Source organism: Sporobolomyces salmoneus (genome assembly GCF_050403485.1).
Source record: "Sporobolomyces salmoneus JCM6883 DNA, S_salmoneus_JCM6883_v1_ctg41, whole genome shotgun sequence".
Taxonomy (NCBI): domain Eukaryota; kingdom Fungi; phylum Basidiomycota; class Microbotryomycetes; order Sporidiobolales; family Sporidiobolaceae; genus Sporobolomyces; species Sporobolomyces salmoneus.
Genome location: NW_027481122.1, coordinates 137324 through 156242, shown reverse-complemented (window position 1 = coordinate 156242; position 18919 = coordinate 137324). Strand labels below are relative to the sequence as shown.

Below are 18919 nucleotides of genomic sequence, written 5' to 3'. Positions count from 1 at the left end.
TGGGATCGAGAAGACGAGCTTCACGCGACGAATGGAGAGGGGGGGAGAAGGATGGGTCGTTCATACGGAGAGATGGAGAGGAAATGGAGGGTGGGAAAGCACGACAATTACAATTAGTCCGTTCCGAGTCTGTTACGACCCCGCTCGAGGAAAAGGGAAGCGGACTGCTATTGCTGTGGAGGACGATATTCGAATTAGTTCCGAGAGAGATACGGACAACATTCACGGATGATCCGACGAGGGGGACTTATGAGGTACAGGAAGAGGGGGAGGTGGGGATTGGAGGAATTAGATTGGTTAGGGTTGGAAAAGGGCGTCGATCGGGCGCGGAGCAAGAGGAAAAGAGAGAGGAGGAGGGAGAGGCGAGTTTGTGTGGGTGGAAGATAGACGAGTGGGAGATATAGAGGGATAGAACTCAGTTTGCATGTGTCGTTTTGAGTTTTGCTTCTCCGTTCGTTGTAGTTTGAGTTGCTCAGGTTCTCGCACCCGTCTTCTGATGAATCTCTCTTCGTTGCGGTACCTCGTGAGATAGATTCGCGAACGAGTCAATCATGCAACCGAGAGAGAGAGGACGAGTAAAGGGACGACAGATTCTTTCGAAATTTTTGCAGCCAGAGAGAGAGGAAGAGAGGAAAAAGATTACGACGGTAGAACTGGGGGTTAGGGGCAGGGGGGAAGAAGGAAAGAAGAGTGAGAAAAAGAACTAAATCGTTAGAAAGAGAGAAAACGAGGAAGCGAGGAGGGGGGGGAATAGAAGGCGTGAAGATCCAAGAACAGAGGGAGGGAGTAAGGACGAAGAAGAGGGGAGAGCGAGGAGGATGGGTGCGGTTTAGACGTATTGAGCGATCCAGCGGAACCCTATCGACGAGTCAAAGTCAGCGACGATCAAAAGAGATGGCGAAGTGAAGTAAAGTTACCTTCTCCGTAACCTTGACGCATAACGACCGAGCACATGAACACTTCAATCGGTCTCATATCGGTCAAAGGAACTTTTCCTTTCCCCGTCGTCGCATGCATTCCCAGAGCATACCTCAACTCTTCCTCCGAAACCGCTCCCGGCGCATCAATCTTGTTCCCCAACACTAAGAAAGGAACCTTGTTCAATTCTTCGATCGAGAGTAAAGCGTCGAGTTCAGCTTTAGATTCGTGGAAACGTTCGGTATCTTGTGAATCGACGAGGAAGACGATTCCGTCAACTTCGGGGAAATAATCTTTCCATAATCGCCGGGCTTGTTGGTGACCTCCTAGATCGTACGTCGTGAATTTAACGTTACCGATCGCTAGTTCCTCCGATGCTGTGAGCGTAACAATGGAGGGTCAGCTCGAGGTTGAGGGAGAAAAAGAGAGGGAGAAGTGTCAAGTTTTACTGGGATGTAAAGTAGGTTGAAGGGTTGCTAGACGATCGTTCTTGAGCATGTGTAGGAGAGTCTACAGAACGTAATATGTCAGTTCGACCATCTGCGTCTAGTGAGAGCTGAAGTAGACGTCGACTGACAGTCTTTCCCGCATTGTCGAGTCCGAGGAACAAGATTTTCGCGTTCTATTCGTTCATTCGTAGATAGATCGAGTAGTCGCGCAGAGTTGTACGTTGGAGTAGAGGGCGTAGGAGGGAATGTGAGGGAGAGATCAGAAGAAACGGCAACGTCAGCGAACGAACGCTCTAAACAACGTGGCGAGACTAGTCTCGATCCTAGCAATACGCTTGAGCAAAGAGTGAGCGTACCTTGTTCACGAGACCTATAACGCGAGAGTAACAAGACAGACAGGAGAGATAGAGTTAGTGATCGATGATGAGAAGATTAAACTCGTCGAAACGAGAGAAGGGACTCACCGAACGAGGCAAGGACATCCCAGAAGTAGTTGAAGATACCACTAAAGAACGACATGACTTCCAAGTTGAGCGTCGGTGATGAGGTAGAGAGGAGAGGAAGTTCGTCGTCGTCAATCGTTCCTCTCTTCCTCCAGACAACTTCGCCCTCGATTCGAATAGTCAGCTAGACAGTCATGTCTGGTACAGGTCCGCGAGAGAATGTCTGTGAGTCTCCCCCTCTCTCCTCTCTCTCCTCCTCCTCTCTCGGTTCCTCTCCCCACTAACTCGAACCCCCTCTCTCTCCCCCCCTATCCGCTTAGTTCCGACACGTATGAACTTGACCGTAACCAAGACCCGATTGAAAGGTGCACAAACTGGACATTCCCTCTTGAAGAAGAAATCCGATGCACTCAACAAGGTACACCCTCCCTCTCTCCCTCTCCCTCCTCTCCCCCGGCTAACACTCTCTCCACATCGGTTGTTCAAAGCGTTTCCGCACGATCCTCTCCAAAATCGACGAAGCGAAACGTAAAATGGGACGAGTGATGCAACTCGCCGCATTCTCCCTCGCCGAAGTGACCTACGCAACCGGGGATATCTCTTACCAAATCCAAGAATCGGTCACTCAAGCGAGTTTCAGGGTGAAAGCGAAACAGGAGAACGTTTCAGGAACGATTTTACCCGCGTTTGAGAAAGATCAAGCACACGAGGATCAGGTTCAAACCTCGTCCTCGAGTTCGAATGGAGGTGAGTCTGTCACCATCTACTCTCACTCACTCGACTGATAGTACGAGTGAGATAACGATGATGAGTGCGTGATAGGGTTGAATTTGACGGGATTGGGAAGAGGTGGTCAACAAATTACGAAATGTCGAGAAACGTTCAAAAAAGCCGTTGAAACTCTTGTCGAACTCGCTTCTCTCCAAGTACGTCTCTTTCCCCCTCCTCCCATCGCATACCTCTCCCTTCTTTCTACTAATCCTCTCCTCTCTCGCGGATGAGTAGACGGCATTCGTGATCTTGGACGAAGTAATTAAAATGACGAACCGACGAGTAAACGCTTTAGAACACGTCGTAATCCCCCGTCTGGAGAACACGATCAGTTATATCAATTCTGAGTTGGACGAGATGGATCGAGAGGAGTTTTTCAGGTTGAAAAAGATTCAGGGCAAGAAGAAGAAGGATACTAAAGAGAAGGAATTGGAGGAGAAATTGAAGAGGGAGGAGAAGGAGAACCAAGGGATTGAGGAGGAGAGGCATGAGGCGGAGGGAGCAGGGGATTTGTTGAATGCTGATAAGGACGATGATGGTAAGTCACTCCTCTTTCTCTTCTCTGGGTTTGAACATTGTCCGCTGATGCGCTTGCTTGACACAAACAGTCATTTTCTAGATTCTCGATTACCCGCGTCATCTGTACATTCGCCGATTTCTGTTCTCGTCGTTCGTTCAACTACGCTACTCGCCTTTCGTTTCGACTCTTTTCGTCTCTTCTCGTTCCAACTGTCTTTTCGCCTCGCCTTTGTACCCGTTCATTCTCTATCTGTCCTGCAACCAATCTACATCTCGTATCACTCTCTCCACGCTACTTGGTTTCGCCTTTCCTCGTCACGAACGTCTTTTTCTTGAAGTTCAACGCCGCTCCTGCCTCTTTCGCTCGAGTGATCCAGTACACCAGAACTCGCTCGCGTATCAAGCGGCATCGAGGTTTCGATCGCTCCGAGGGAAGAGTAGTTAAGGTGGAAACAAAGCGGACGTTTTAGGGTGGAGTCTGGTTCGTACAATGTTAATTCGCGGAAGCTCGAACCTACGTCCGTTCTCGGAGGAGTTTAAGTCGCAAAGCTCTCTATGTGGACCTGATTTGAAGCCACTCTCGTATCATTTTGTCATGGCGAAAGTCGGAGATAGAACAGATCACCTTTTCCTTTTTATCTTCCTCTCTGGAGCCGCGTCAGCTTGCACGCTATGCGGGAGCGACCAGAGATCAATCCTTCTCGTTACAGGTAGGTAGAAGCTGACCGGGCGAAGTGACCTGCGTTCATACGGGTCCATGCGAGGTTGCGAAAATTTTGAAAAGTTTCGCAAAACTCGGCTGTTTCGTTCTCTTCACTTTTCGTAACAGCATGGAGAATCGAGAGTTCCGCGAAATAGTCCAGTCGAGCTCTTGTCACCAGGGCTCTATAGAACGAGTATCGACCTGAAACCGCCATTACAACCTTGCAATTCACTTTGAATTTCGAAAGCCTAGCGAAAAAAAAGTCAAGGGAACTCACTCTCACACTTCACCCAACTCGCCTTCGCCGTTCGAATATGACTACCTTGATCCCACCGAAGCCTAAGCGACAACGCAAAAACCCCACGCTCACTACTTCTACACCTTCAAACGGAATCGCACCTTCAATCGTTTGTCAATTCCGAAACGCGAAAGATGGAACGTTACTAGGACCCAGCGTTAGTTTACCAGCCGATACAGGTCGAGAAGGATTAGAACTACTCGTCAACAACCTCAGAGGAACCGTGAGTTTCTCTTCCATCTCTCATCTGTCGAAAAAAAGTTGATTGAGAATGAAAGACGGCTAACGATGATCGAGAGGAGTTAGGCTGAAGACCCAGTACCGTTCTCATTCCATATTAAACTACCCTCAGCTCAAGGAGAAGAAGAAACGACCCCTGAAGAAGGACTGAGATTAACGATTTCTAAATCGATTCAACAAGACCTCTTGACCCATCCTAAACACTCTCAGAAACTATCGACGGAAGATGTGTTCGTGATTGATTGTGAACCGGAAGCCGTGTTTCGTGTGAGGGAAATTACGAGATGTAGTTCTTCTCTCGATGGTAAGTTCTCCTCCCTCTCTCTCTCTTCCCGTGTCCTCTTCCCTGCTCACTCTCCGTCGTTACTAGGTCACGCTTCACCTATCTTGTGTGCCTCATTCTCCCCGACCGGTCAATACCTCGCAACCGGTTCCGGGGACAACACCTGTCGACTCTGGAATCTATCCTCGGAAACTCCCTCTCACACTCTCTCCGGTCACACGAACTGGGTCCTTTGTGTCGAATGGGATGGCTTAGAACGTTTCGTCGCTACTGGATCAATGGATAACACGGTTCGATTATGGGATCCCAAAACTGGGAAACCTTCTTCCGAAGGAGGTGGATTGAAAGGTCATACGAAATGGATCACGAGTTTGAGTTGGGAACCGATTCATCTCAACTCTTCGAACCCGAGATTAGCTTCGAGTTCGAAGGACTCGACCGTGAGGATTTGGAATCCTAGAAGTAGGAAATTGGAATTTAGTTTAGGAGGTCATACGGCTAGTGTTAATCAGGTTAGATGGGGTGGTGAAGGAGTCATCTTTACGGCGAGTTCGGATAGAACGGTTAAACTTTGGGATGGGAAAGATGTGAGAACTTCTCTTTCACTTAGCTTTGTTGCTGTTCGAATTGATTCGCTGACTCTCAATCGATGGACTGATGCGTACAGGGTAAATTGATCAGAACTTTATCAGAACACGCTCATTGGGTCAACACTCTTGCTTTAAACACGGATTTCATCCTCCGAACCGGTCCTTTCGATCAACACGGTAAAATCCCCGTTTCCGATGAACAAGGTGAGTTCATACAGCGCTCTACAACACATCTGTTCTCTACTGACTGACGTTCTCACGGCTCGTCTCTGATAGCGAAAGAGCTCTCCCTAAAACGTTATCAAACCTTCACCTCTACTACTCCCGAACAACTAATCTCCGGTTCCGACGACCACACCCTCTTCCTCTGGCCCGCCCTCCGAGACTCGTCTGGACAACCCCCTTCGAACCCAAAAAAACCGGTAGCGAGATTGACAGGGCATCAGAAACAAGTGAATCACGTCGCTTGGAGTCCTGATGGAAGGTTCATCGCCAGTGCTGGGTTCGATAACGCTGTGAAACTTTGGGATGGACGAACCGGAAAGTAAGTCGCAACCACTTCTGAATTAGGGAACGAGGGAGTTTTCTCGCGCGCGAGAAAGAAACGAAGAAACTGATGACCGCACCCTTCTGCGTGAATAGATTCATCGCTTCGTTGAGAGGTCACGTCGCAGCGGTCTATCGAGTTTCTTGGTCCTCCGACTCTCGTATGCTCGTTTCCGCTTCAAAAGACTCCACTCTCAAAGTACGTTCCCCCCTTCTCCCTTCTCCGTTCGCCTCATCCGAGAAACTGACTATTGAGTGGACGTCGTGAATAGTTATGGGATTTGAAAACGTTCAAGATCAGAGTAGATCTCCCAGGTCATAACGATGAAGTTTATTGCGTCGATTTCGTCGCGGATAAAATTGCGAGTGGTGGGAGGGATAAAAAAGTTAAGATGTGAGGCTTTCTCTCTCTCTTACTTCACTCTCTCTGCCTTGGGATGATGATACTGACGAAGACGTCGATCTTGTGTAGCTGGAGACATTAGAGCGCTCGGAGTCGCAGAGAGGGGAAGGGGAGGAATGTACTGAGTTTTTCTTCTATCGCAATTCGCATTTTCTTCGCATTCTCTCTTCCTTCTCGCAAACCTCGTCTCCCGCTCCTTTGGTGACGACTTCCTGGACGCACGGAGAGGATCAAGGCCACTAACGATGCGTCGGCCTAAAAGGAAGATTATATCTCTCGCCACTCGTTGGACATCGCGATTCGCAACTCGCTCCAGCGCTCTCCATTTCTCGTGCTGGACTCGCTCGTAGCGCACCAGTTGCCGCGGCTCGCAGTATAAAGAGCACCCCGTTCTGTCTCAACGATGCGGAGCGAGCGAGCGAACAGTCTTGCGAAATCAGTTTTCTCTGCGAATTCAGATTGTTTCCCGTTTTGCGAGAGGTGAAACTCTTCGGCCTGCTGCGAAAGTACAGTACGAAAGGGGAGAAGGCGATGCTCGGCACGCTCGGCTCGAGATGAGCTGCGCTTCCGAAACTCTCTCACCCCTTGATCATTTCTTGTCCACTCTTCTCTTTCTCCTTCTCACTACTCGTATCACCCTCTCTAGTCAATATGCGTTCCTTCACTCCTCTCCCCTTCGCTACCTCCCTCGCTCTCTTCGCCACCCTCTCCCTTCCTCCCGTCTCGGCACAATCTCTCGACTCCTCTTCCCTCGGCGACATCTCTTCGAACTGTCAATCTGCCGCCCTAACTCTCCTCGGTTCGGATTTCGCAACTTGTTCGAACTTGCAAGGATTGTTGGGGATCGCGACGGGTGGAACGAGTGGAAGTTTGGTAGATCCTGGTCAGTTACAACTCACTCTCTCGCTGGCGGTAAGGAGATCCCGTAGACTGACGAGTCATTGATTCTACTTCTCTCCTCTTAACTGCCTCGCGCGAACGATGTTCGACGTCGTATCGCCGTGTTGACCCACTTTCCACTTCACACCCTTCGAACTTTCACGCCTTTTGTCTTCGCCCACGTCACATCACCTCTTGTCTCGCTTGACCGACCATATACCCGACTTTCCAACTCGCGTCACTCCGCGGCAACAAACTCATGTCGGAACGTCTACGAACGAATGAATTCTGATCGTAATCAGTCAACTCTTGGTTGTCCGGACTCTGCGACCGAGGCAATTGCTCGGAATCTGCAATTCAAAACGCTACGAGTGTCGTAGATCAAGGTTGCTCGAGTGACATTCAACAAGGAAACGTCGTTATCGTGAGTGTTTTTCTCCCTTTCTCTTGCTTCCCTCAAGTAATTTTCTGCGTTGCTGACCCTCATTCACTCTCACGTTGTAGACGACCCTCCGCTCGGCGATCGAAAACTTCAATTCCGAAAAAGAAGCCGTCTGCTTGCGATCAACCTCTAACAATTCCTACTGTCTCACCTCGTTCGTCCCCTCTCTTCTCCCATCCCATCGCTTCTCTCTACTGACCCCTCTCTCCTCCATCGTTTGTAGGCTTCTCTCCGAAGTTCAAAACGCGACCGGTTCCCAACTCTCCATCTCCTCGCTCTCTTCCCTCAACCTAACCGAATTCGAACAAATCCCGGCCTCGACAGTTTGTACCGATTGCAACTCCGCCTTACTATACAAATTCTCTCAATCTGGATCTTTGAACCAATCGGAATTGACGAGGGCGCAAGAGTATTGTTCGGATAATCAATTTGGTACGACTTTGCCTTCGACCGTTTCGACGGCAGCTTCAAACTCGAGCTCGAATGGAGGAGGAAATGCGGATTCATCCTCGACGGGCGGAACTTCCGGCGCAGAAGGATTGAAGGCGTTGGGATCGATGGTCGTTGCTGGATTCGCAGGAATCGTTGGACTTACCCTTCTCGCTTAAACGAGAGACTCTCCCTTTCGTATGTATCCCTTATCTCCAATCGCTTTCAAATTATCATCCTTTCAAGTAGCATCTCATCGTCATCTCTATCTCTCATTCTCCGTCTTACGCAAAGGACACTGTTTCTCACAACGCATTGACCCTCGAGGACCCAGCTCCGGTAGTATTCCGCGGTCAAGGCGAGGTGTAAAGAGAGCGAACCTCGCTGTTCGTCTCTTGTTCCTCGATTCATCACTTTTCCTTTTTCCTCCGACTCTTTTCTTCTCTTTTGGTCGAGCGCCTCGAGCCATTTGATCTTCAATCTGCGGAATGTGGTTTTGCGCTCATCGATGACAAGAGAGCTTGCATCCAGGTTCCATAGAATTGAAAGATCTGGGTTGAGACGCTTGACCAAACGGGAAGAGGCGAGTTTTCCTTCCTCTTCTCTTTCCTCCGGTTTTTTAGCTCGTCCAGCTGTAGATGGGCAGTTCTATACTCGTCGCTTCAAAGGGCAGAGGGTATCGAGTTCAACAGGAACCCGAAGTACCTTGTTAACGGTAATTCGGGTCTCTGCGATTCTCGTTACTCGCTGACATCTTCGATGCCACGAGTATCGGACTGCTTATCGATGTACTCCTCTCTGTAGACCTCTCCTTCCCTTTACGCTGTAGACTTGATCAGACGACGTTCACTTGCAGCATCCCTTCCCTTTCGTAGCTTGTCCCTCCGATGTGTCCCCAACGCACTCAGTCTTTGAACTTGCCCCGATACATAGCTCAGATATGAACGTCTTGCACATAGCTCATCGCCACCAGCAAAGGGCGACGGCGAGTCGATGTCCACTCTGTACCAGGCCCGAGCTCGAGCTCATTCCCGTGTTCGCGCGTTCAAAGCGTGGTTCGTTCCTCAGTTTGTCCGGCCCTGTTCCGCGGTGGATTTAGGGTATAAAAGGACGGAAGCTCAGCGACTCTCTTGCTTCCTTGAATCATCACTTCCTCCAAAATTTCGTTTCGACAAGTTCTTCTTCTCTTTTCGAGCCGTAATCAAAGCTGGTATCATGTTTCGGTATAATCAAGTCCCTGTGGCTAGTGGGACCTGACCGTACCAAACCATTTTCCAGGCTTTGGAATCAGCTCGAAACGGGAAGGGGAACTTTCGAACTTTTCTTCTCTCCCTTTTCCTCTCGTAATCTCCCCTCCTTCCCTCGCTGATCTCTAGCCTAGTCGAGTCTTAGACAAATCCAGGTAATGTTCATTCAAGATGAGGAACTATGTACCTTGGAAAAGCCGATCTCAATTCTAGGTTCGCCTTTTGCAAGTTGACATTGTTCCTGCCTGAACGCGCATTACCTGGCGTTGTTGGAGACGCAACAGTGTGACTCTCTTGTATCCCTTCTTTGTCCTTGTTGCAATTCTCTATATAGTCGACTTGCGAATCAAATCGTCGAATTCTGCTCGTCTCTTCGGTCTCTCGCTTCGATCTCGGCTGATGTCTAAATGATTCTACAAGTCGATCCATCTAAACCACAAGATACGCACATAAAAAGCCCAAAGCAGCCACTTCGAGTCAGGGCCAGACTCCGACCCTAGCTCATCAATTCTCGCTCAAATTCTCCCATCTATAATCCCTCCGATTCCCTATTCATCACGACCAAACAACTCTCCAAAGTATCCACACACCTCTCGACCTCTTCCTCCGTCACGATCAAACTCGGTACGAATCTGACCGTTGATTTCCCACAACTTAGGACGAGGACTCCTCGTTCTCGCATCAGTTTCACTAGTCTCTGAACGGCATGATCCGAAGTGAGAGGGAGTCCGAGGATGAGACCTCGACCGCGAGGGGGACCGGCAATGAGACGGGGGAAGAGGGAGGGGAGAGCCGAGAGTCGGGAGGAGAGGGAGGAACCGACGCGGGAGACGGAGGAGAGGAAAGAAGGGGAAGCGATTCGACCGACGACATGATGAGCGACCCGGGTTTGTAGAGGTGCACCACTGGACGAGAGAATGGGATTTGAGCTCGGAGGAGAAAGAGACACGAAGGAGAGAAAAAGGAGAGTTGAGACTGAGACTTACCCGAAGGTGGTTCCGTGATCTCCGATTTTGATCACGTCGGCAACTTTGTCCTTCATCAAGATAGCTCCGATCGGTAGTCCCTGAGAACGAGGAAAAGAAAAACCGAGGGAAATGAAAATCAGTCAAGGGATCTCGTTTTGCTGTTGCGGTTCGAGTAGAAATCGAACCGAGACGGGAACGTACGTTCGCGAGAGGTTTAGCCATTGTGAGTACATCGGGGTGGCAATCGGTCGGGAAAGAACCGTGAGCCCAGAAAGATCCAGTTCGCCCGAGTCCGCACTGTCTCGACCGCAGCGTGAGATGATTAGCGAGACGAAGCAAAGAAGACACGAGTCAAGAACATACCTGAATCTCGTCGAAAATTAGGAGAGCTCCAACTTCATCGCATCGCTTTCGAAGTGCTCGCAAGAATTCCTCCGACGCTTCGAGAATACCTCCTTCTCCCTACATCAAACGCAGAGCTGTCAGTCTCGCATACAGACTACGAGAGAGAGAGGAATGCGACTAACTTGAATGGGTTCAACGATAACACCGCAAGTTTTCTCCGTTACTGCCTCATTGATCCCTTGAATATCGTTCAAAGTAGCCGGTACGAATCCAGGCACGAGTGGAGCGAAAGGAGCCTGATATTTCTCCTGCCACGTCGCCGAAAGTGCTCCCATACTCCTTCCATGGAACCCATCTCTAAAACTAACAATCTCTACTTTCTCATTGATCGATTCTGTCGGTTTCGTTACTCCCGGTTCTTCCTTCGCCGATCGTAGTAACTGAATTTGTTTCCCGTATTTCCTCGCGAATTTAATCGCTCCTTCATTCGATTCAGTTCCGGAATTCGTGAAGAAAATTTTCAAACCTCCTTCATCGGCCGTTCCATTCTCCTCCCCCTTCGCTTTGTCATAACCCATTCCTCCTAATTTCTTCGTTTGTTCAACGAGAGAGTAGGCTAGTTCACCAGAGTGTTCGTTGTGCCACAAGTTTGAACAATGAACGAGTTGATCCGCTTGTTCCGCAACGATTTTCGCTACTCCTTCATCAGAATGTCCCAACGCGTTAACTGCGATTCCACCACTGAAATCGAGGTATTCACGATTCTCAGTATCCCAAACTTTACAACCTTTCCCACGGGAGAGAATGAACGAAGGTCGAGAATAAGTGTTGAGAGTTACAGAGGAATGACGTTGAAGAGTTTGGGAGATTGAGGAAGGGACGTCGTCATCGAGATGAGTAGGGGTTAGGTAGTCCATGTTGGCTTTCGCAGAGGCGAGGGAAGGGAATGAGGAAGATAAGAAACGATGATGAGGGGCGATAGAGAGGGATCGGGGAGAGGAGATCCTCAGGACGCTGGATCGAGTGCTGGAGAGCATCTTGAAGGGCTCAGATGGGCGATAAGAGTGCAAAGGAGAGAGAGGAGACGGCGGCGAAACTTTGGGGAAGATTTGATTTCATTTTGACTCTCCTCATCGCACATCACTCTAAATCGAATCGACTTACCCAGTGAAGGAAGATGTCAACAGATTGGCATTCACTCGAGTCAGCGCTATCTCATGCAGGTCAGTCTTCGTCTTGTCCGAGGGTTTCTCGATCGCTTGATCTGCTCGCAGCTCGCTCAACAAACAACATTCTCCTCTACAGACAACGACAAACGAATACAAGCACTACATTCTGTCAGATCTCTATTAGAACAACATGATACAGTGAGTTCTGCCCTGCGTTCCAATGGTCGATGAATCATCATTGAACCATTGTATTGCTTGCCAGGCCTCCACCCTCTCCGATCCTGAAGCACTAGCAGACACGCTGAAATCTTCACTCAAATCGAACAACTCTCACGTCTCAAACGCGACCCTCCCCGTCCTTTCCCTATATTTCGATCTCCTCTCTTCGAAACACTCCTCCGCTTCGACTCTCAAGCACGCCCTCATCACGCTGTTACCTGGAATACTCGAGAAGTTGGGAGATGCGAAATTACCGACGAGAGAATCAGCGAGGGAAGCGTTCGTCAGTGCAGCGAGGGCGAATTTGGTTTTGGGGATTCAAACGACCTCGACGACGACGAGAGAGAAGGATTTACCGATTTGGAACCTAGTCGAGAATGGGTTGAGGGAACATGGATTCTATAGCAAGAATGCGAAAGCGAGGGAACAGGTACGCCGCTTCACTTATCTCGATTTTCTCCATTCTTCTGACTGATTACATCTCGTTCCCGCAGGCTTTGTTGGCGTTACTCGCTATCCGAACCCCCTCCACAACCTCTGACTACCCTCTCCCTCCTCTCAAACCGTTCACTCCACTCTTACTCCCCCTCTTAGCCGATTCCGACCCTTCAGTCCGATCAACCGCTCTCTCAACAACCATTTCGATCTTCTCAGCTCCTTCCGTCACGACAGCAGCGAAAACCGATCTCAAGAAAGCGATGGCGAAAGTCGAACTGCCGAAGAAAGTACAGGATCAAGTGATTCAGAGCGTTCTGGTCGTTGGTCAATCGCTCGAGAGAAGTCCGAGTCAGACGACCACCTCCTCGAACGGTCAAACGACTACTCCACCTTCATCGACGATTTTGGCCGGTCCGGCAACTCGAACGAGAACTAGAGCGGCTCAAAACTCCTCCTCCTCCTCTTCTACCACCTCCGTCCCGACTTCACTTCCCGCCGCTGCGTTCCCCTCAGATCCTTCTTCAGTGCATAACGGTTCCTCGGTCGAACCAGTCTATCTCGCTTCGATATCGGATTTGAGAACGGAATTCGAGAGGATGAAACCTTGTTTCGAAGGGAAAGAGACTGAACATAATTGGATTGAGAGGGATAAGAGTATCGCGATCGTTAGAGGGATCATCGAGGGTGGAGTTTGTAGAGCGGATGGAGAGGGGGAGGAAGGAATGAGGGAGGAATTTGTGAAATGCGTCAAGGAAATTCAGGAAGGGATTATTAAAACTGTTCGTCGTCTCTCCTTCTCTCTTCTCTCTCTCTCTCGTTCTTTTGCTCGACTCGCTGATCGTCGTGACCGTTCATGACATGTAGTCCTCCTCATTAAGGACAACTCTCGCGATTTCTTCCCTCACCCTCCTCACATCCCTCTCGACATCCCTCCCCTCTCACCTCGTCGATCAACTCGTCGACCCTTTCCTCCCCCACTGTCTCTCCATGTCGTCTCAAACGAAAAAAATCGTCGCCACCGCCTCCCAACAAACCGTTCGATCCTTCCTTCTCCACTCTTCTTATCAGCACAAAACGACCCAACTCCTCCTCTCCGGTATATCCGATAAAGTCGTTTCATCTCGCCAGTACATTTCCTCCCATCTAACCACGTTCCTCGAGGCGCATTCGGCCTCCCCGAGAACAGTCCAGGCGATGGACTCGACGGGAGGAACGAACGATTTGGTCGAGGCGATTAAGAGGGGTTTGGCGGATCCGAATAAGGAAGTGAGGGAGAATTCGAGGGATGCTTATTGGAGGTTTGAAGGGGTTTGGAAAGAGCGAGCGGAGAGGGAAATTAGGGAGGGATTGGATGCGGGACAAAAGAAGTTGTTGGATAAAGCGAAACCTGCGGAAGGGACGATTGAGAATGGAGCGACGGAGAAGGTTGCTGTTGCACAGGGAGGAACGAGACGGGCGGGACCGACGACGGTGAAGGGAAAGGGAAAGGAGACTGGTGGTGGATCGGCAAAGAAACCTTCGGTTAGGGAATTGATGTTAGCTGCGAAACGGAAGAAGCTCGCAGAAGAAGCCGAAGCAGAAGCTCAAGCTCAATCTCAAGGTCAAGCTCAGTCAAACGAAGCAGACGACCATCTACCGGAAGAAATCTCACCTTCGAAACCTCCCAAAGCCTCTACGTCTCCCGCTCCCGTCTCAACGCCCCAACGACCACGTTCCTCCATCTCCTCCAATTCCTCCGGAGGTTCCCTGACCCAACAACAGCGACACGAAGCATACGCTTCCCCTTCCCTCCAAGAAGTCTCTTCTCCCTTCTCCGCACCTCTCTCGTACGAGACTCCCTCTCGACCTCCTCCCGCTTCTTCGAATCGTCGTTCCGTCGCGGTCTCATCGACTCCGCTGAATCTGCCGGTGGTGGAACCGGTCGTCGATGAGAGTTTGAAGGAACAGGCAGCCCAGGCGGAACAAACTGTGGAGAGGTTATTGGAGATTACTCAGGAAGAGGAAGAGGAACAACGGAACAACGGAACGGGAACGGAGCGAGTGGTTACTACTCCTGGACGACCTGTTGAGAAACAGACTGGATCATCTCTGAACGGAACGAAGAGGGAGAGTGAAGTGCAGCAGCAAACTCCGGTGAATGGTGGAAAGTTATTGTTTGGAAGGAGGCAAGGGGGAATGAGGGATGTGTTTCAAGATAGTCCGGATTTGAGAGATGGGATGGGAGGTGGCGCGAGGGGGGATTGGTGGAAACGGAAAGCTGAGAGTGGGTCCCTCAAAAACTTGTCTCTGTCTCCTCGGAGGTGAGGGTACTGATTCTGCTGAGTCGGTAGATGTTGGACTACCGTCAAAACCATTACCGAAGGACTCGGAAGCTAGGACGGACGAGATTAATGAGCTCGTTGAGGCGATGGGAGGTCTTGAAGTTGAGATGAACGATTTGAAGCAATTGTCGGCTTTATCGAGGGAACGACCGGTCAGGGAGAGTGATGAGGAGGGAGAAACGACGTCGGTTGTAGAGGGAGAGATGACTGCAGGTCGGTGGTGGAAAGAAGGAAGGAGGTTCTCGAGAGTTTACGAAGGAGTCAAGAAACAGCTACTCGGGTCTGATCAAGTGAGTTCTTCTCACCGTCAATCGTACCTCGATAGGGGTTTGTGGAGGCTCATCATTCGATTATGAGCAAAAGGGAACGAATCGAGATATGGCTTTGATCGTCTTACGAGATCTCGTCGAGAACCAATTCCCTTGTTTCGCTGGAGAAGAATCTGGAGTCTTCAAGGTTTTACTCATGCTACGAGAAGATCCTTCGAGAACTGTGAGTCGGAACTGTCTCTCTTCACTCGGACGTTCAAAGCTGAGTGAGGTCCGCTTTCCCGATTCGCCAGACGATCGCCGCGACGGAAACTATCGCGACTTCGTTCGTTTCTCGCCTCGAACCTCTCTATGGACTCGGAACACTGTGTCCTTCTCTCGAAACCTATCTCGCAACGACAACGGCGACTCCAGATAACCGTGCGAGATCTTTCGGTTTGGGGCTCAAGCTAGTTGGGACTTTGTTCGAGTTGTTACCGGCTGAAGTACTCGAAGATGTGTTTCCTCAATCAAAGGAACTCATCAAACGAGTGAGCTCCCCCTTTTCTTTTTACGCTCAGAACTAGAGAAACTCTTGTGAGCACAGACTGACGGCAATGTTGTTTGTAGGCACTTAACGATCAATCATCAGGAGATCTTCGAAGAGCAGCGATCAACGCGCTCGTTTCGGCTCAGAGCGTCTTGAGGGACGAGAAGAGGTTGACGGAAATGATGGATGGTTTAGCGTCTGATCAGGTTCGTCGTCATCTCCCTCTGTAGCTCATTCTCGACACTGAGTGACTGAAGTGGTATTGGCGAACAGGCGAATCTCTTGTCGTATTATTGTGCGAAACGAGGAGTTTGAGAGAACCAACGAGTCCCAAACGAGTCTATCATATTTTTCTTCCTCCAGAATGATCGCTAAATAATAGTAGTAGTATCCCTTGTTGTTCTGATCACAATCGAAACTCTTTGTACGTACAGTAGCACTCGAGCCCCCATCTGACGAGGCTCAATGGAAATCCTCCCCTTGTCTCTCTCTCTTTCTCTTCCTTCCCCCTTGTCCTTCTCCCTTCCTCCCCTCTCCCTCCGCGTACTCTCCATTGTGAACGATGGAGAACGTGAACCCCGATGCTGACCTTCGAGATGCGATGATTCAATTCGCCCAAGCGATCCCACTCTCTCACAATCAACTTTCGAATTGGAACCTCTCTGAGAAAGTGGCGATCAAACGTATCCTGCAGATCCCGTGAGTCCTCTCTCTCTATGCGAACTCGATCACGAGGAGCTGATTCGAGTGAAGCGCGAGTAGACAATTAGGACTTTTCTCAAACGACGTCTCATCAAAGCTGTACAAACCAGACTGGAAGACTCCCGACCTTGATCCCGACGACAAAGAGGCAAGGAAACTCGTCTACGAAGAGTTTATGAAGAAATGCGAACAAGAACCAAACCTCAAAGCGATGAAGTGGACTCTCGTTTTGTTTAGATACCAGATTTATCCTGGTTCTTCAGGTTCGCCAGTGATATGGGACAGCTTGTATGGACGGAACCGACGATGAGGAAATGGATCTTGGTTTCGTGTTGGGGAAGCAGGGGTCGCAGTGAGTTTGAAACCTCTTTTCAGCGATTTTTTTTACCGAGCTGAGACACGAGATTTCGATTCGTACTTTCGATTCAGATTGTTGTGATCGTGTTTACGACCCGTACGAGCTCCTAACTAGTCTCTCCTCATACAGAGCCGGACTGATGAAGCTCTGTTCGTTCGCAGTGACTATGACGAAATCGCCCGCGTTCAAGCTCAAAGATTTATCAACGCTCTCTCCTACGCTCCCGGGATTCCTCCTGTCGAATGGTACGAGTCTCCTCCAACACCTCCCATTTCAACGCTCACGGTCTCTCACCTGTTCAGGGTCCGTTCGACCTACACGACTCTCGAGCACCCTCATCTTCATCCTCGTCTCTTCGACTTCTCGCAATCCTCCTCCCTCCCCTCGTTGAACGGCGTACCCGCTCTCATTCACTTGACCACTTCTTCCCTTGTCCCCTCCTTCACTCGTACTGACCTCGCTCGAATCGATCAATACTTGAAAGCGTTCAAATTCCTTCCTCCTCCCGACTCGAAGAAACAAAAAGTTGTCGTCCCCGATGATCGTGAACATTTACCTCATCCCGGTAAACCGATCGTATTGAGGTGTCTCGGCCCACCGTTCAACCCAGAAGTTAAAAGGGAATGTCAAGGTTGCGGGAAGCTTCTTCCGTTCGGTGAATTGAAGTACTGTGAGTTCTGAACCCCATTTTCGAGACCTTCTACAACGCAGTAGACTCATTGTCGTTGAGAGGAAACCAGGTACGGGTTGTTATGGAGTCTTCTTCTGTTCGAACAAGTGTCAGAAAGCGAATTGGAAAGTTCACAAATTGGTTTGTTGTCCTCGTTCAGTTCAGTAGTAACTCAATCGTAGGTAGTCAAAGAGGGGGATTGGCTCTTCTTTATTTCATTGGTGTCTCGGTTTGAATAGTTGGTACGGATTTGGTTTGAAAGTGGCCGTAGTCTGTCAAGTTTTTTTCGTTTTCTGCTTTCTACGGTTGATGCGATCAAGTCCAGAGTCCGATTTCTCTTCTTTCGTCTCTCCGCTCCCAGTTGCTTGCTTGAGTGAGTCTGATGGCGGGAACATCCTTTGACGACGTCGGGACAACGCTCAAGTCGATGCGACGCTGCATGCTATGTAACTCTCGCTGTCTTTCCCTCGTCGATTCAGTCCCAGTGCCCAGTGTACCTCGTTACTGTGATAATAGACGTTGACTTCATTAACACCATCTCGTCGTCTTCCTCCTCATTCCATCCCCTCTTCATCCCGTCCAAGCTCATTTAAATCTTCCCCCTACTCCTACTGTCCACCACTCCTCCCCCTCCCCTGATCTCCTCCACATCGTAAGGTGGTCTCTCCGACTCTATATCGACCCCCCATTTCTCCGCCGCTTGTCGGTCCGCCAACTCGTCCAAAAAATGAGCGACCATCAACACGAGGTACAATTGAATGAGGATGCCGATCAAGTAGGCCTATGTGTCGCTCCACCACACCTGATACGTCAGCTGAGAAGGAGGTACGGAGGGAAGGCGAAGGGGGAGGGGACGAACGAAATCGATCAAGAGTAAATGTTTTTTTACGAGTGAAACGCATTCGGCTGCGAGATAGGCAGAATCGGTAGAGGACAACACCTGGTCTGCGCCGAGTTCGGAGACTTTATTGATGACTGCCAGGGCGGTACTATAGGCTCAGAGGGGAGAGCATGAGTTGTCGACACAGAAGAGGGTTTGAAAATTTCGAACGATTCGAGCTTTGAGCTTACCATACTTCCGCCCGATATTGTTTCGCGGCTGGCAAGGAGAAAATGATGATTCCGTAGGAGCCGAGGACGACATTGATCCATAGGTGCCACTGATAGCGAGCAAAAACGGGTGAGCTGAAGACGAAAAAAGGAGAGGGAAAAGGGTGTCGTTCACCCAAAGTAGCCTGGAAGAACAGGCCTTCGCTATCAGCCTTGAAAGATGGATAGCTTGGAACTGAACTCACTCGTAGTACCATTCAACCCACTCGTACCTCTGCTTAACAGTTCCTAGCCATCCTGTTCACAAGCAAAAAAAACGAACAAGCTCGTTCCTTTTCCGTCAACCACGCAACGCAGAATCAGAACAGTGTTGCTTGCTTACCATACACGCAAACGGTCACTAAACTCCACCACAACACGCATTGTGCCAAACAGACCCAAACGAGGAATCCATTCACCCAATTATCCTCTATCAATCCAAACCAAACTACGCTCAGTTTTCGTGGTCTCTTGATAACTAATAACTGAGCGAGAGTAAGGAACTGACGAAATAAAGCAACGGTAGCTTGTAAAGCGATAGTGACGGAGATTAGGAGTGAGAGAGTTGAGAGAAAGAGAGTCCCGATTCTGGAAGGGACGCAGAAACAACAGAGACGTGGTTTGACATCCGAGGGGGAGAAGACACCCATGACTGATTGTCGTGAGGTGGGACGTAGAGGTG

At 49.8% G+C, this 18919-nt stretch overlaps 8 protein-coding genes across 8 annotated transcripts; 5 read left to right on the top strand and 3 right to left on the bottom strand.

Annotated features, from left to right (window-relative positions):
* Positions 1-829: 829 nt before the first annotated feature.
* On the bottom strand, positions 830-1886 carry SAR1 (Arf family GTPase SAR1; the record flags this gene model as incomplete). The annotated part of the gene is made up of 6 exons (XM_076633631.1): positions 830-858; positions 918-1295; positions 1368-1428; positions 1496-1540; positions 1724-1737; positions 1832-1886. The coding sequence occupies 6 exons, from the start codon at positions 1884-1886 to the stop codon at positions 830-832; spliced, it is 582 nt and encodes a 193-aa protein (XP_076486442.1).
* A 118-nt stretch (positions 1887-2004) lies between these two features.
* VMA8 (H(+)-transporting V1 sector ATPase subunit D) lies at positions 2005-3200 on the top strand (the record flags this gene model as incomplete). The annotated part of the gene is made up of 6 exons (XM_076633630.1): positions 2005-2035; positions 2131-2228; positions 2299-2557; positions 2633-2736; positions 2816-3119; positions 3190-3200. 6 exons carry the CDS (start codon positions 2005-2007, stop codon positions 3198-3200), a joined length of 807 nt encoding a protein of 268 aa, XP_076486441.1.
* A 917-nt stretch (positions 3201-4117) lies between these two features.
* Positions 4118-6245, top strand: RSA4 (Rsa4p; the record flags this gene model as incomplete). The annotated part of the gene is made up of 8 exons (XM_076633629.1): positions 4118-4324; positions 4408-4645; positions 4712-5211; positions 5292-5418; positions 5491-5758; positions 5857-5959; positions 6033-6154; positions 6233-6245. The coding sequence occupies 8 exons, from the start codon at positions 4118-4120 to the stop codon at positions 6243-6245; spliced, it is 1578 nt and encodes a 525-aa protein (XP_076486440.1).
* A 569-nt stretch (positions 6246-6814) lies between these two features.
* On the top strand, positions 6815-8092 carry JCM6883_000566 (uncharacterized protein; the record flags this gene model as incomplete). Its single annotated transcript, XM_076633628.1, has 4 exons — positions 6815-7046; positions 7345-7466; positions 7547-7638; positions 7708-8092. 4 exons carry the CDS (start codon positions 6815-6817, stop codon positions 8090-8092), a joined length of 831 nt encoding a protein of 276 aa, XP_076486439.1.
* A 1597-nt stretch (positions 8093-9689) lies between these two features.
* On the bottom strand, positions 9690-11510 carry JCM6883_000565 (aspartate aminotransferase family protein; the record flags this gene model as incomplete). Its single annotated transcript, XM_076633627.1, has 5 exons — positions 9690-10065; positions 10147-10226; positions 10330-10425; positions 10492-10590; positions 10656-11510. 5 exons carry the CDS (start codon positions 11508-11510, stop codon positions 9690-9692), a joined length of 1506 nt encoding a protein of 501 aa, XP_076486438.1.
* Positions 11511-11650: 140 nt separating this feature from the next.
* On the top strand, positions 11651-15733 carry JCM6883_000564 (uncharacterized protein; the record flags this gene model as incomplete). Its single annotated transcript, XM_076633626.1, has 10 exons — positions 11651-11696; positions 11779-11840; positions 11905-12291; positions 12356-13078; positions 13164-14562; positions 14630-14910; positions 14984-15112; positions 15183-15419; positions 15499-15624; positions 15692-15733. 10 exons carry the CDS (start codon positions 11651-11653, stop codon positions 15731-15733), a joined length of 3432 nt encoding a protein of 1143 aa, XP_076486437.1.
* Positions 15734-15980: 247 nt separating this feature from the next.
* JCM6883_000563 (zinc finger MYND domain-containing protein) lies at positions 15981-17316 on the top strand (the record flags this gene model as incomplete). Its single annotated transcript, XM_076633625.1, has 4 exons — positions 15981-16117; positions 16181-16408; positions 16640-17148; positions 17219-17316. The coding sequence occupies 4 exons, from the start codon at positions 15981-15983 to the stop codon at positions 17314-17316; spliced, it is 972 nt and encodes a 323-aa protein (XP_076486436.1).
* A 421-nt stretch (positions 17317-17737) lies between these two features.
* On the bottom strand, positions 17738-18887 carry JCM6883_000562 (uncharacterized protein; the record flags this gene model as incomplete). Its single annotated transcript, XM_076633624.1, has 5 exons — positions 17738-17929; positions 18008-18137; positions 18220-18333; positions 18444-18495; positions 18581-18887. The coding sequence occupies 5 exons, from the start codon at positions 18885-18887 to the stop codon at positions 17738-17740; spliced, it is 795 nt and encodes a 264-aa protein (XP_076486435.1).
* Positions 18888-18919: the final 32 nt, after the last annotated feature.